The 14,933-nt window shown below is 53.5% G+C and overlaps 1 protein-coding gene across 19 annotated transcripts in view; it reads left to right on the top strand.

Moving 5' to 3' along the window:
• RGS6 (regulator of G protein signaling 6) overlaps positions 1-14,933 on the top strand; it is a 581,147-nt gene that overhangs the window by 525,156 nt on the left and 41,058 nt on the right. For 8 of the 19 annotated variants that reach the window (XM_048220074.2, XM_048220076.2, XM_048220075.2 and 5 more), the window contains one exon: positions 2,298-2,756. The exons of 2 other annotated variants lie outside the window; for them this stretch is intronic. In XM_048220074.2, coding sequence (XP_048076031.1) covers positions 2,298-2,696 — 399 coding nt within the window. In that variant the 3' untranslated portion in view covers positions 2,697-2,756. Of the gene's footprint in view, positions 1-2,297; positions 14,628-14,933 lie in introns of those variants that run through there. 9 more of the 19 variants (XM_057318706.1, XM_048220080.2, XM_048220081.2 and 6 more) reach the window with 4 other exon arrangements.

The following is a 14,933-nucleotide window of genomic DNA, read 5'->3' as shown; positions in this document are numbered from 1 at the left end:
AAATTCTAAGGTCCTAGCTGTCTGGCTCACCTGGGTCATGTACATGCCCAGGAGAAGCCAGAGGCCACTCAGTCCTCTGCGGGTCTGAACACAAAGGGGAAACCCACTCCAGCTCAGGGAGCAGAGCTGATAGCCTGCCCCCGCAGGTCCTCCCATAAAAGGAGAACTTCTCAAAGGAGATCCATCACGTGAGAACGGGACCCACGGCTTGCCTGTGAAATGTTACACGTGAAACGGATTAGAATGACCCTCCCAGGCCCCAAAGGAAGGGATGTTCTTTGGCAGAAAAGCTCTTGCAGATGCCAACACCCTTGCAACATCCGGGGGTTGTTTCCAAAAACAGTGACGAAACCTACTTTTTCTTCCATTTCTCCCTGAGAGTCTCCAGGTGTGGATTGGAGTTGTAACTCGGCATTTTCAGGTAGGCCTAGACGTACCCTGATGTCAGAGATGGGCCTTACCGTGTGACATAAATGCCCAGGTCATAAAGGTATGTGGGAGTCCCGCTCTCCAGCTACGAGAGGGGCCCTGGATCCGACCTCACTTTTCTGCTTTTCCATCTCGAGATGGAGTCTGCAGCCACAGCCTCCTGAGCCCTCATCCCTAGTTCGTCTTCTATCCTAATATTGTCAAAGATAAGGTTAGCCGCTCTGGCAAACCAGGCTCTCGAGGGGCAGGTGAGCTGGGTTTCGAGCGCTCCTCCAGGACATGCAAGGCAGGAACCTGAATGAGTCAGGCCGATGGCGACCCTCTGTGAGCAGCAACCCAGTAGCCAGAGGACAGAAATGACAGGCACACCATGCTAGCTGCAGGGCCCAGGACCAGCGTGACCCCGGCCGAGTGCGTGCTGCCCGGGCCGTGCACGGGATTAAAGCTGAGTCCCGCCGTCCCCAGAGCCGAGACTTGGCGCAGTACCATTCGTCTCCTGGTGTGAGGAGAAAGACCAGACTGGCTCTGCCGTGGTGTGTCGTGTGTGTGTGTGCGTGTGCGTGTGTTTTCCTTCTGCGACGTCCTGTCTCCTGGCAGCCAGCGGAGGGGACAGGGGCGTGACAGCCACTAAAGAAGCCCTCTGACCTTGACCGCACAGACAGAGGGCTGCCCTTTGCCTGCCCCTCTGCTTTCAGCACCTGCAGACCCACAGGCACCTGGCTGCTTCTTCAGCTCTCCGGTTTCCAGTTTTGCTGTGTGTGTGTGTGTGTGTGTGTGTGTGTCCATGTGAATGACTGTACTCTCCAAATTTCCCAGGCTCAGGCTCAGCACCCTGGAACAGGGCTCTAAGATCAACTAGCCAGTATTGGGGATGTAATTCTCTCCCAAACCTCTTGGCAAAGCAGGAAACTTAGGGAGAGGGTCAGGTGCCACACCACATCCTCCTCTCCTCCCGCGGTAGTGTGTGGTAGTGAGCGACTAGGCCTGGGGAGAGGATTCAAGGGCTTTGCCTCTTCTTGCCCCCCTGGCAGGAGCTCCTTAGCTAAGAGTTCTCCATAGAGGCCTCTGACGCTCCTGTAGCCTGGTCTGCATAAACCTCGGAAGGGGACATCTGCCTACATACCTAGAGAGCACTTTCTGTCCGAAACATTCCCAAGACACTTTGTCAACAGAGACGATGTGGGTAGACCCTCCCTGGTCTAAGGACACAGAATGAAAGTCAACAGGGGGGGCCACTAGGGGAGCCACTAGGGGACCACTAGGAAGTCCCTGAAGTTAGCAAACTTCTGGCTACTTCTGGGTGGGGAAAAATCTCAGAGCCCTAAGCCAGACTCCCGGAGGTGTTGACGACCTCACCTTGCCCACGGCCACTTCCTGATGTCCCATCAGGATCTCCTGCCTACACCCAGCCATCAGAGGTAGTCTGTTCTGGGTCCCCACTTGGGGCCCCCAGGTGTCTGCCTGCAGCCTCAGGGACACAAACCGGGGGCGCCAGCCCGCGAGCACAGCCAGTGGGACGCAGGGAGCAGGCGGCTCCCAATGGCGGTGGGTGGCCTGTGGCCCGTGCAAAGGCACCGAGGCTCCGACTCCGAGCCCTGCAGCACCACCGACGGCCCCCTTAGAAGCAAACACCCCTCTCTCCTAGCTGTGCCATCGAGGCAGCCCTGTTTCTGGCGGGCTTCTGTTTGCTGTCTCTCCCGCTGAGCCACCTGCAGTGCTGGCTGCTTCTCTTCTCCCATTTTTTCGCCCTGTTTTGCTGTTGTTTCTGTTCATTAGCTGCCACTGCTGCTGTTTGGAAACCACATGTAAGCTGAAGAGTTTTTTTTTTCTGTATTTTTCTCCCTACCTTTTTTTTTTTTCCCCTAAAGCCAGAAAGTGAGCAAGGTCGTAGAACTTCCTTAGAAAAGTTCACTCGCAGTGTGGTAAGTTCAGCTGGTTTTCTTCCCTCAACGTTTCTTCTGGTTTTTCTTTGTTTCTTCAATTTTTTGTTGTCGGTTGTCGTTTCCTTCGGCGGGGGGAGGGAGTCCAGGGCTTTCCGCACTCGATACACCCTTTTTCTTTTGCGAGCGTCTGCAGCTTCTCTTCTAGGGATGGGTTTGCAAACCCCAAGCAGCTCCCCTGTGCACACACAGCCGCCCAGCCTCGGGCCTGGCGTTCGATCTTCCGTTCGGGGCTTTGAGGAGGAAGGACCCTGCTGCCCTTGGGGCTGCACGGCGTGTGTGTCTTCTGCAGCAGCCCAGGGAGAAGGCCATCGAACTGCACCATGACATAAATTGGCTCAGAACCAAGTCATCTAAAAAAATTAAAAATAAAAAACAAATTCCAAATTCCCGTCTGTGAGCTCTAGCAGCCCCGCAGGTGCAGGCCGTGAGCTGACGCTGCTCCGGAGCGGCTCGGGCGGGTGCAGAAGGTGGCCGTGCTGCATGGGTCCTGGCGATGCGGTCTAGCTGGCGTGCGTGTTAGTGGCCTCTGCATGAGTCCCGACGTCCCTTACAGTCCCTGTCAGCCCCGTCCGCAGAGCGGGACAGGGAGCAGAGGGCAGTAGCCATGGGGTGGAGGAAGGAACAAGTCCCTGCGCTGCCCCTGTGCTCCCAGGGGCAAGGCCTTATCAAGCTCCCCAGGCCTTGACTGTGATCGAGGGAGTAAAGGTGGGCAACAGGTTCACTCTTGTTGTAGGGAAGTGGCCTGCTTCTCATGCACGTCCAGCTTCAAGGGGGTAGAGAGCAACACAGTGGCAGATAGGAGACCCTGTGGTAAGAGGCGGGAGCGCTGAATGAGTAGGGCTTCCCCGTGGTGCGTGGCGGAGGCTCTGTCCTGTGGTCTGTAGAACAGCACAGACCCATGTCTCCTCTTCATGCCATTCTCTCCCAGATTGGAGCATAGGGCTTAGTGTACAGGAAGGACTCAGTCTCACTCATTCACTCACTCATCAAAAACCAATTGCTGAGTTCATGGGGCCCAACCTGCACCGTTAATACGAACCAGAGGGAACCAAAATGGCAGCCAGGGAACAGGACTCCCATGCGTGGAACTGGCCGCATTTCCCTTCCCGAAGGACAGCAACCCACTAATGCTGACTTGCCTTTTTCTTCCCCCTCTGTTGAAGAGGACAGTCCTTATAAACCTGACTACTGTGTGATCCATATCTTTATTTCATCTTTTTAACTTAAATTCTAAGAATTCTGGGTTGAAAGCAACCGGTCATAGCTAGATTCATTTTAAAGGAATTTAAACATGACTTTGAATTTGCTAGGTGTAAACATCACAATAGCTGTAGTAGGGGGCGATTAAAATATGAGTGCTCGTCCCTTCTCTTCTTTGGTCCTCTCTCTCTATGGCCTTTCCTCATGAGAAATCAGAACTTGCAGAATGGAAGGCCTTCTGGTCCCTGGTGTGTGTTCGTGGCTGGTTTGCCATGGCTATGTGGCTTCACACACCAAGAAGATGTCACAGGCCGTCAGAGGCAAGGCCTGCGGGCGTTTCTCCACCCCTGAGGCCCTATAGAGAGGAGTGGGAACCCATCCTTCCCTATTGCTTTTGAGGTGCTCCTGTGGGTAGAGGACGTGTAAGGATTTTGTTGACAAACCCAGAGTGTACTGTGAGGCAAAGTGGACCACTGAGTGCAAACTGCAGGGGAGGAGAACTCCCGCAGCCCTGTGGAGGCCCTTCATGTTGACCGCGTAGGCAGAGGGAGTGAGAGAGGAAGGCTGGTACCCAGACACGATGTTCAAACATCTCCAGGCTCCCGATACCCACAAGAAGTGGGTATCGGGAAAGGCATGAATGGTCTCAGTGAAGCTCTGTGAAGCGTTTTTAATGATGTCTCTTCATCCCAGAAGTAGTGTTGGGTCAGTGGTTCGGCAGTCTGTTAACAAAGCATTTGGAACGAGAAAATAGCAGACACTTCTAAGCGTCTCAAGTGTGCCTGTGGGACAAATTACAGAGATATTTTCAGGGCTAGCTGAAGGAGAAAAACCTTCCAAGCTCCTGAGATTTTTAGCATCTATGTGATAAAAGGTCCAAACTTCAAAAAAAGTTTATAAAGTCCCTACTGTTCTTTTGTGAAGACTCTAATAGGTGCTGCATTCCAATCTTTTGGTTGCAGTGGTGGAAACAGGTTTTCATTGATGCGGCCATGCTCCCTCTGCTCTGGGGGCAACACCACATACCCACAAGATGTGACCATGTCTGAGGAACCGTTCTATGACTATAGAATAGTGGCAACTCTCAGGGTCCTTGAGGCTGGAACCCAAGAACTTGGTCTAAAACAGCCCAGTGTTCTAATCAAATGAAATTAACCAACCAACCAATATGCTTTGCAATCTGGTAGCCATTTTCTGGATATGCTATCCATAAAGTGCCAGATCTCTCTAAAGGCATAGCTATATGAATATGTCATCTGCTACCTCCTGCAAACTATAAAACTCAACAAAAGACTAGTTGAATAGCATTCCCATGTTGCTGGGAAAGATGTATAAAAAAACCATCCATGTCATGGGACTAACAATGGAAAAATTAAGGAGTGAAGCTATGCAGTTCATGGACCAAGGCTGTAGGCGAGCTGCCATTTAGGACTAATTGGTGGCAAGAGGCCTGGATCCAGGTGGTTGGATAGCTCAGTTGGCTATTCTCCCATGCCAATGTCTTTTCTTTTCTTAGTAAAAGAGAACCTTTGGCGAAAGCAAATTGTTCTTTCCAAGTCTTAAGATGTATTATGACATAGAGGGATTATCTGTTAAAGGCCAGAGATGGCCCCTTTTACAGGAGATGCGAAGGAGTAGTTTAATATGGTTCACTGAAGGTGCTGGGGCCATGCTGGTGTGGGTGCAGAAGGAGCCTTGCAATCCCCAGGAAGGGCAGTGCTGTGTGAGCTTCTCCTTCCAATGGAAACTGCATTCGGAGTCACCCAGAACTTGAGTGTCATTGGGGGTGCTGGACCCCGGGGCCTGCAAAAAGCCCTGCTGAATTGACAGGAAGGCTCAGGTCTAAGACCAAAGGTCACTGAAACTCTACGGCATGGGGCAACTAGTCCGTGTTGTACCTTCATTCAAAACAGAAGACAAGACTCCTCTGCTGGGCCCAAGCCCCACAGATGGCCAGCTGGCCAAGCATGGTGCAGGCTAGATATCAGCCCCTACTTGACCTTCAGCTGCCCTTGGGCAGTGAATGACCTGCACCACTGCATGTGGCGGGGGCCTGGTCCGAGGAGGCCCAGTCCAAGAACCCTAACCTACAGCAGCCTCACAGGGGGACAGGGGGGACACAGGGTTTCAGGTTACATGAACCCAGCCTATCTCCCCCTAGTCCTGTGCGCTGGGATGCTTCCTTCACCACGGCTGTAAAACCTGAAAGCCACCTTTGCATCCTCCCCCTCCTCCTCCGATTCCTCGGTGGGGGTCCTGGTGTGACCACCTGGTGGAGCAGGGAACTTCTCGAACTCAAGACCCCTCCCTACCATTCAGCGCCCAGCAGCCTGCCGTTCTCTGCCACCCTCCTGGCTCTGCTGTGGACAGTGATGAGGCGGGTGCGAGGGTGGCCAGAGGGGAAAGGCTTGCTGCCCCCTTGCTCTCTCTTAGGCACACTCATTCCCTCGGGGCCTCCCAAGAGCAGGGAGGGCCCCGCTGTGGGCTGACTCTGACACAGAGGACCCGGGAGGCAGAGGAGGAGGGCGAGAGGAAGCAAAGGTCCTTCGCCCAAGGCTCAGCAGTGGCCATTTGGTCGTCCCTTTCTGGCTGGTGGCCGAAGCTACCTGGGGAGGAGAAGCTAGAGAATGTCCTCCTGCTTGTGTACAGTTCTGTGGAGGGGGCCGCAGGGGGCAATGCACTCGAGGGGGGCAGCAGCTGGCAGCAGCCTCCCGTGGCCCCCTTGAGAGCGTCATCAGCGTCAGGCTGCAGAGGTGGCAAATGGGGTTGCTGGTGCTAGGTGCCCCAGAGGAGAGTGGAGAGGAGGACCAGTATTCACCCACCTAAGAGAACTCGGCCGTGGAGCTTCGTCAAGGGGCTCCTTGGAATTGACACCACAGGGCCGGAAGCTGAGGGTGCCTGGCATGCTCCCAGGGGCATCTCCACAACAGGCGTTTCCATCCTGCCTGCCAAGGAATGCAGCGGGAAAGTCAGGCAGACCAGGAAGCTCTGGGAGCCAGCTGTCACCCACCCTCCCGCAGCCGGCCCTCCCTCCCTCTCCCTTTCCTCCCTCCCTGGCCAAAAGAAAAGCTAATGAGGGAGGAAAAGTCAGCAGCTCACCTCCCCTCCTTTCCAGGCAGCTCTGCAGGAAGAAAGCCCAGCTCCAGGCCCAGACAGCACAGGAAGTGGAAGGCTGGGGCTCCAGGCAAGGGAGGCAGGAGGGCGCTCCATCCCCCCACCCTACCCCCCATCCCCAGTAGCAGCTCCTTCCCCCAGGAGGCTGTTTCCCCTCCCCCTCCACGTGTCATGGCCAACAACCACCCACTCTGGTGGAATGAGTTCTCAAATGCTTAGACTTAGCAGAGCCCCCAAAAGGCTTTGACCTCAGTTCAAAAAAAAAAAAAAAAAAAGTCCTTTTGGGTCTCCAGCAGAGGACTCTTGGCTAAAATCTTTATATAGGGTTGGTTTTGATTGCAAACCGTCCTTGGGCCCCTCTGGAACCACTGGATCAGACTGTCGTTCTTGGCTCTCCCCTGTCAGAGCCCTGAGGCCCAGCAATAGTGAATCCGTGGCCTGCCTGGAGACGGAGGTGAATTTCCGTGGTAGTATTTGGGAAGGAAAGCATAGAATCCTGCCTCTCTTGAGCAGTGAGGACTTCCGGGACCCTGTGGACCTTGTCAGCAGCCCCATGGGGAGTGGCTTCTGCTTCCAACCGCAGCTTGCTAGCTGTGCAACTTCAGGCAAATCGATAGCCCTCTCTGAGCCCTGGTTTCCTCCTCAGTACAATGGCTTGGACTAAATAATCTCTACAGACTTTTCCAGCTGGGAGTGTCCATAGGGCTGTGCTTCTTTCTAGGCTAAGATTCCTGAATTGTGCTAATCATCTCTCAGAATGAGCAAAGAGCTAGCTGCCTTCCTGATTGGAAAGTGGCTGCCAGCCTTGCAGATGGGGACAGAAAGCAGAGATAGTGCTGAGTTGGAACTGTATTTAAAAGCCCTGGGCAAGGCTGTGAGGATAAAGCACCAGCAGAACTAAGAGCGCCATGGGCTCCCTAAGCCGTAGGCCTGCTCGGATCCCCAGGACTGACTCACACTCTGTGACCGCTGGAAGGCAGGGAGGGAGGGGTCACCAAAGCGGGGTAAGCAACACACGCCGGTCACCCCTGCCAGTTCTGCAGCCCTTGCCCTTCCGGCTGGATGCCCAGCTGGGTGTGTGGTGGGAGCTGAGGAGTGAGGTCCGCTGGGCAGAAGGGTAGGCTCCAGAGTGGGCGCCGTGGCATCACCCGTGCCTTGTGGGGCTCGGGAAAGAATGCAAGGTGAGCATCTGGGGACCTCAGTCTCTCTCTGCTGCTCACTTGCTCCCACACTTTCTGGTTCCCCGGAGAACTCTGGGCCAGCTTGCCGCGGTCCTCTCTCAGAGATGGGCAAGAGGAAGTTACCAGAGTCTGTGCTATCCTGGTTACAGTCAGTGGTCAGTGAAGCCTCCTCTGTCCCTCTCTCTCCATCGTGGCTCCAAGTAAAGCTTCACCAAGCATACGTAATAGTACAGTGGGCAGCTGGCAAATGCCAGTGTAAAAGTCTATTTTTTATCCACTATCTACAACATGTAAGACAACCAAATCGGCTTGGCTGCCGGGATGCAGACAAGGAAAAGTGATCAAGTGATTCCTGATGGCAGGGGACCGGCTTGAGTCCTCCGAAACCCGGGGAGGAGTGAGATTTTTGTGTATGACAAAGGGTCAGACGTTGCCAGTTTGCAGAAACTCAGCCCTGCATCCTGCCACTCCTTTCAGAAGGAGGAACCCCCAGCTGTTGCAGCTGATGACTCAACCTGTCAACCCACAGCAGCCAAAACCCCCTCCCCACGGAGTGCCCCCCCCAGCGGAGAGAAAACCCCGCGGTGACTCCGCCCCGCCACACAGGGAGCACGTGGGGCGCACGGAGCCAGGCTCCCCGAAGCAGCTCCGCTTCCTCTCGCCAGCCCTCCCCCCCCCACGCAGGCCCTCTTTCGCCTTGCCCAGACCCCAGTGTGACGAGCAGTCAAGTGAAAATCGAACTCCTCTGAGGCAGAAAGGCACAGCTGTGTGTTTACAGCCACTGATTCCGATCCAAATCGCATTCCCTGCCAGTCTCCCGCAAGGCAGGCTGGGGGCAAACTGTGTCTGTATGGGCAAGGCAGGAGTCTATTTCAGGAAGTGACCTGCAGCCCTTTGCCATAACAGAGCCTTCCTCTCACCCCCCACTCAGGAAAGACGTCCTTCTAGAAGGAGCTCTCACTTGAACAGTGGCTGATGGGGTTGTGGGATTTCAGCCTGTTCCTTGTCACTTATACAGTCCGACTTCTGGCACCTGTCCCCAGGCAGCCGCATGGGAACAGCCGTGGGCTCCCATCTGTCCAGTGAGAAGGCAGAGGGCGAAGGTGACCGCAGGGCCCTCAGTGGGATGCAGAGAGGGGAGTGCAGACCGCTCAGCAGGACAGAACATCCACTTCTGCAAAGGATGGAACCCAGCTCTGTCCTGCCAGGGGGGCCCAGGGGCCAAAGAGAGAAGCCCCCAGATGTTAGTCAGGCTTTGGAATAGCGGAACCTAGGAAGGGGACAAAGCTGCCAATGTCAAGGTCAAGGAGAAGAGACCCAAGTCAACCTGTGTCCAAACTGGAAAGCTAGAAGTCAGAGAGCTCAAGGTCTAAGGACCTTGAAGGCTAAGAAGTAAAACCAGCAATGGAGTTCCCCCTAAATGAGCTCCTGGTGAAAATGACTCGGGGGTCTCCCCTTTTGTACAGCAGAAAGTGAGTGTCTTTGGTTCGAGTCAAGTTTGGGAATCTCAGCATTCTGGAAGGAGGGCAGGATGTCGAATCTTACACAGGACCGATCTGTGAACGGTTGCCGTGTAGCAGAATGCTAACTGGAACACTGTTGGGTGGGGGTGGGGTGCTGAGAAGGGCTCAGAGCGGGGGGAGTGTCAGTTGGGCGATGTTACCTGAAGGCCCACAAGAGAAGGACCCTTCGGTGGGTCCCCAACAGATAGAAGGCGAGGCAGGGTTGGGAGCGTGGACTCTCCCCAGGAGTGGCAGGGCCTTGCTGCCGGTGATCCTTCCGCTCTCCCTAATCACGGCCGAATCCTTTTGACCTGAGCACCGCGGCCCCCACGGGAATGGTTCCTATTGGCATTATATTTGGCAGGAACTTTCCACAACCCCCTTGTCAGCCTGGCTGATGGTAGAAGGATGAGTGTCGGCACTACATCCCCCTGCTCCAGAGAATATTTATTCGTGAGCTGCTGTTAGTGCAGGAAGGTTGAAACCAATAGCCATTCCTCCCCCGCCCCCCACTCTCCCTGTGTTTGCCCAGAACTGGGGAAAGCACGTGTATTCGTGGCATCTCAAGGGCTGGTAAGAGGGCGAGTTCATAGATCCGTGTCAACCAGAGAGGCAGTTTCGGGTGGTAGGCCACGTGGCCCTGTCCTGTCAACATCCTTTATGAGGACTCAGCTGAAGAGAAAACACATCCGTCATAGTCACAGATCCGCACCTGCAAGGTGTAGACAATGGAATTCTATTTGAAGAGTATCTCCTTCAGGTGGGAGGGTGGGTCAAAAACAACTGCAGAAAAGTTAACAAGATATAACTGATGTTGAAGAAATCCAGCCTCCTAACTATAGGATGGCATTCATAGCCTTTGCTGTAATTCAAGTACAAAAATTCTGGGGTTGTAGCTGGCTACAAGCTTCATATCAGCATAAACAAAAAGAAATTGCCTTAAAAAAAAAAGGCTACTTTAGTCTAATACCCAAAGTGGAGTGACCAAAAGAGATTAAGTGTCTCACTGCTTTCGTGCTGTTCTAGGCTGTGTTGAGTCTTGGTCTAAGCCCCCACAATTTGTCAGAACCTTGAACAATCTAGGGAAAATTCAGAAGAGAGTAACTGGGGAAGCCATGCCAGGAGGAATAGAGATGTCTAGCCCCTCAGGAGACTAGATAACCATCGTGAGATATATTTGTGTTTGTCTTCCACAGTGACCGGACCTTTCTGGGTAGTTTCAGACAAAGCTAGAAGAAACGGGTAGAAGATACAGGGAGGGCCACCCTACTGGAGGTCAACAGTAGCAACTTCCCAACAGTGGGGTGTGTCACCTTGAGGACCACTGAGCTCCCTGGAAATGTGCAGAAGCTGAATGGCCAAGGGTATTGTAGAGCAGGCTTCAGCATCGGATTCTCTCTCTCTCTCTCTCTCTTTTTTTTTTAGAGAGAGAGAGAGGGAGAAATGTGGGGGAGGAGCAGAAGGAGAGGGAGAGAGAGAATCTTAAACAGCCTCCACGCCCAGTGCGGCGGAGCCCAACGCGGGGCTCGATCTCACGACCCTGGGATCACGACCTGAGCCTCAATCAACAGTCAGCTTCAGCCAACTGAGCCACCCAGGTACCCCATCATCTCTTTCACCTGGGATCCTTGGATGCATTAAATATTTGTTAAGTGGATCCTCCTGTATTTTATTCTATGGTTTATAAATAAGCCTTAGAAAAGGGGAGTGGATCATAGGGAGGGAGTTTGCTGAGATTGGAGGAGAGGAATCCAAGAGTCAGATTAGCCTCTGCCTTGAGGGAGAAAAAGCCAGATGATGACACAGGCCAAGCAAGGGAAACTGTCAAGGAGTGGAATTACTGCCCTTCACATGTCATCCTCGCCTTTTGTTTTGTTGGGTTGGTTTTTTTAAGCCAGTCACTGCTGCCGCAGCCGAGCTCCAGCAAGAGGGCTCTCTCCGCTGAATGCCTGAAAGGAGGTCAGTGAGCAGAGGACACAGGCGCCCGCTGGCACAGGGCAGCCGAGCGGCGGTCGTGCAGTCCAGTCGAGTGCAGCCAGGGTGGGCTTGTGCGTGGGGCACCCTGGCTCTGAGTTGGAGAAAGCTTGGCCTGTCCTCCTTCCCATGCAGAAAGGGTGCTTTTTGGAAAGCAGCACAGATGAGAAAGCCGGTTGCCTTTTACCCAACACTGGTGGCAGATTTCAGGTGGGCAAGCTGACGCCAGCACCATCGCCACGTGGCCAGGAGCAGAACGCGCTCCCAGAGGCCTTAGACCGGGGGAAGCTGCCCTTCTGGGGCCCCCTTCTCCTGGGCTCTGCCCTGAGGACTTATCTTCAGCCCAACTCAGGGGAAGGAAGGGCTCTCATGTCACATTCTTTCCAGCTGTCCTGAAGACCAGCACGATTGCAAATGACACTCCCTCTTCTCTCAGGCTTTACCAGGGCTGCTTTCAACTCATCATGGGATTGTATAATTATGGTGATTACAGCTTATGGCTTTTTTCCTCTCCTCATCTCTTGCTTTCAGATTCTTTGAGGCCTCTCATTAAACATGGCGATCCCCGTAAAGTCAGCAAAGTTTTAATAAGACATTTTTTAAAGCTAAAGAAAACCCAGTTAGAGTTGATTGGTACTATGTTCCCTCAGACAGTCCTTTAAAACTCTGTCAGGCACCATTGCGGCCTGGATATAGGAAGTGGGGAGGGAAAGAAATGGGGATACGGAAGGCACCCACGCTTTTTCACAGGGGTGGAGAACCCTTCCATGCCACACCCCTGGCCTTTCTCATTTGCCAAGAGCAGGGTGCATTTGAACCCCCACGCCTAATGAGAAAAGACAGACCATCAAGCAAGGTTAGAGGGCCTGGCCTTTACATCATAACAGATTAAGTTGGAACATGAAGATAGGGCAGCCAATACAAAACTCAATCCAACCTTGTAATCTACAGCAAAAGTAGAGAGGAAATTCTGATGCATTTTCTGTCCTGGATGATACTGGAAGGTTCTGGGGCATCCATTTTTCTAAATATGTAAAGGAGTCAACCATTAGCATTTGTGAGTGATCGCAAAGCAGCGATTGTATTCTTGATGGTGGTTTCCTTGGTAATGACCCAGCTCCAGAGCCCGTCATTTGCTAGCTCTCAATGATAGCTTTCCTGAATTTTTCTAGATCTGGAGGATGGTATGGGAAGGATCACCAGGAAGGAGCGCAGGCGGGGTGGTGGCCACCGGAACCCCCAACCTGCCCTTCAGCAGCTTTGGTCAGGTTTAGTGTCAGGGTCCTCTTCCTCCCCCCCTCCCCCAGGACCGCGTGCATAAGCACAGTGAGGTGCACCTTGCCCCCGCGGGACCGCACTCTGAGAAGCTCCTCGTGGCTGACTGCCCAGAGCTGTCTGGGGTGTGCTGAGCAGGACCAGCCACCAGAGCCAAATGTTGTTGAAACTTGGCAGTGACATTTCCAACTGCATTCTTATCCCTTACTAAAGACCACCTGCTCACTTTGCCCTGAGAACAATGTCCCCTTGGTGCCCCCCAGAATGCACAGGAGCAGGCTAGGTTAGAGATGGACAGCCCCGGCTGACTCCTGTCTGTCCGCTGGAGATTGGCACGAGACCCCAGGGGAGCCGCTCACTTGGCCGACGGGTATAACGCAGCCCCAGCCTCCTGCTCAGGGTGGACGCTGGCACTGAATGGGGCATAAAAATAGTTACTGCCATTCTTGGGGGCTCACAGTGTTATACTGTGGGGGTCTGCACCATGCTGAGCTTGGCCAGCAAGGGACTTTGGTTCTACTTCCTCTCTACCGCTTAGCAGGTCCCCTAAGCCTTGGTTTCCTCCTCTGCAAAGGGGAGATAAGAGTAAATGGTTAAGTGGGGAAAAAAATATACCAGGTGCTTAGCAGAGTGTAGCCCATGTGCTCAAGTGGAACTCTTTGTATTTCTATTTTCATTATTACATTGTTGTTTGCCCCCCATGCTTAGCTCATAGTACCTTAATTTCCAAGAATATTCTCTGAGGTAGGTATCGTTATGTTTATTTTGCAGTCAAGGATGGCTACGTGCGTATCTCATACATGACAATGTGTGCAAGGCGCATCCAATTATCACAGTGACCAGCTTGTAGAACGACTTGATATATGTAGCTATTATTATTGGCTTATTTTTAAAGTCCAGAGCCAGTTTCTCTGATTTTTCTGGGAACGGAGGGACCGAGGTGACTGGCAGGCCAGCTTCTGCCCTGTGGTCAGGTTCTTGGGGCCCCAAGCATGTCCCAGGAGGCCGTGAGAGCTGCGTGGTGCTGGGAGTGGGGAGAGCCACCTAGAAAAAGTTGCATACGTTGTCAGGATCTGGCATTTGCCGCCCCCCTCCCCCACCACCAAGGTGCACAACCCTGAGACACCGCCTGCTTCCAGACACAGATCAGAAGTGGTTCTCCCCATGATAAGAGCGTGAAATGCAGTCCTTCAGAGGCAACACTCTGCTCGACAGAAGCCTCTTTCCCAGAAACCCTCACCTCTCAGCTGTCTGCCTGCCTGCAGCCACCCGGAGCGATACAACCTCACCGAGTCTGGCTGCTCCATCTGCCAGATAAACAAAGGCTTGTATTTTTTTTAGCCACACACTACAAAGTGGGGTTGTCGGAGGAGTCAGAAGCAAGTGGCAGGGGATGCTTGGAAATCCCTCCTAAAGCAGATCCCTGGGGTACATGCTTCTCTTGCTTGTAGCATTGACGGAAACAGAAGCAGGGAGGCCATTTCCACTGACACGAATGGCTTCTTCTGGAGGAGAATTCAGGTTTTCTATACGTATCTTAAAGTAAATGCTTTAAGTTTGCAGTATTGGTCAACGATTGGCATTTGAGGGGCCTGATATAAAGCTCTGCAGCCAATCACATGGTTGCTCGTGCAGCTTGCATGAGATGCTTCTGTGAGCTCCTGCGCCGCAAACGCGCACACGGACGCGTGCACGGCTGTCCGGACAGGTGCATGCGCTGCCGGCCTGGCCTGCGCCTCTGTGTTCGGTGCATGGGACGTGAGTAACATACGCTGCAGACTTGCATGGGCCTCTGCGCATGCGTTGCATACCCGCGGCAGCTGGGCGCATGTTTGGGCAGGGGCACCCCGAAAGCCGCAGGTATTCATGGTTTCAGCTGGATAAGTTATTCTTCACTTCCCTTCCTAAAAACACAATTGCCTAGTGCTGCTGGCGCAGAGTCAGAATGGCCGCTGCGTTTCACCCCCGAGGTGGCTTCCTTCCAGCAGTGGGTGAGTGATCCCGGCGTCCGCACTCTCTAACCTTTTTTGGGATCCTTCTGCACAGAAGGTGCTCCAAAATCCGGAAGAGGTGATCTGTTTGTCCGTGGCCTTGTCTCTGCCTATCACTCTCATTCCCACAGCCTCGTTCCAGGAACAGTCAGCAGCACCTAGTTTTTGGTGTCTCCATTTTTCTGCCCATTTTTTGTACCCGTAGTTTTTTTCTTCCTAAGAGGCAAGGAGCCAGGGGTCCAGAAACGATGCTAAGATACAAGTCCCTTGTCCCAGAGGCAATGTGCAAATAATGTCTTTAGGTACCGATCGCTTCTCCTGGGG

The sequence above is a fragment of the Ursus arctos genome, unplaced genomic scaffold, assembly GCF_023065955.2.
Source record: "Ursus arctos isolate Adak ecotype North America unplaced genomic scaffold, UrsArc2.0 scaffold_25, whole genome shotgun sequence".
In the NCBI taxonomy this organism is placed as follows: domain Eukaryota; kingdom Metazoa; phylum Chordata; class Mammalia; order Carnivora; family Ursidae; genus Ursus; species Ursus arctos.
The sequence above is the reverse complement of the archived record's forward strand: the minus strand, read 5'-3'. Positions and strand labels throughout refer to the sequence as shown.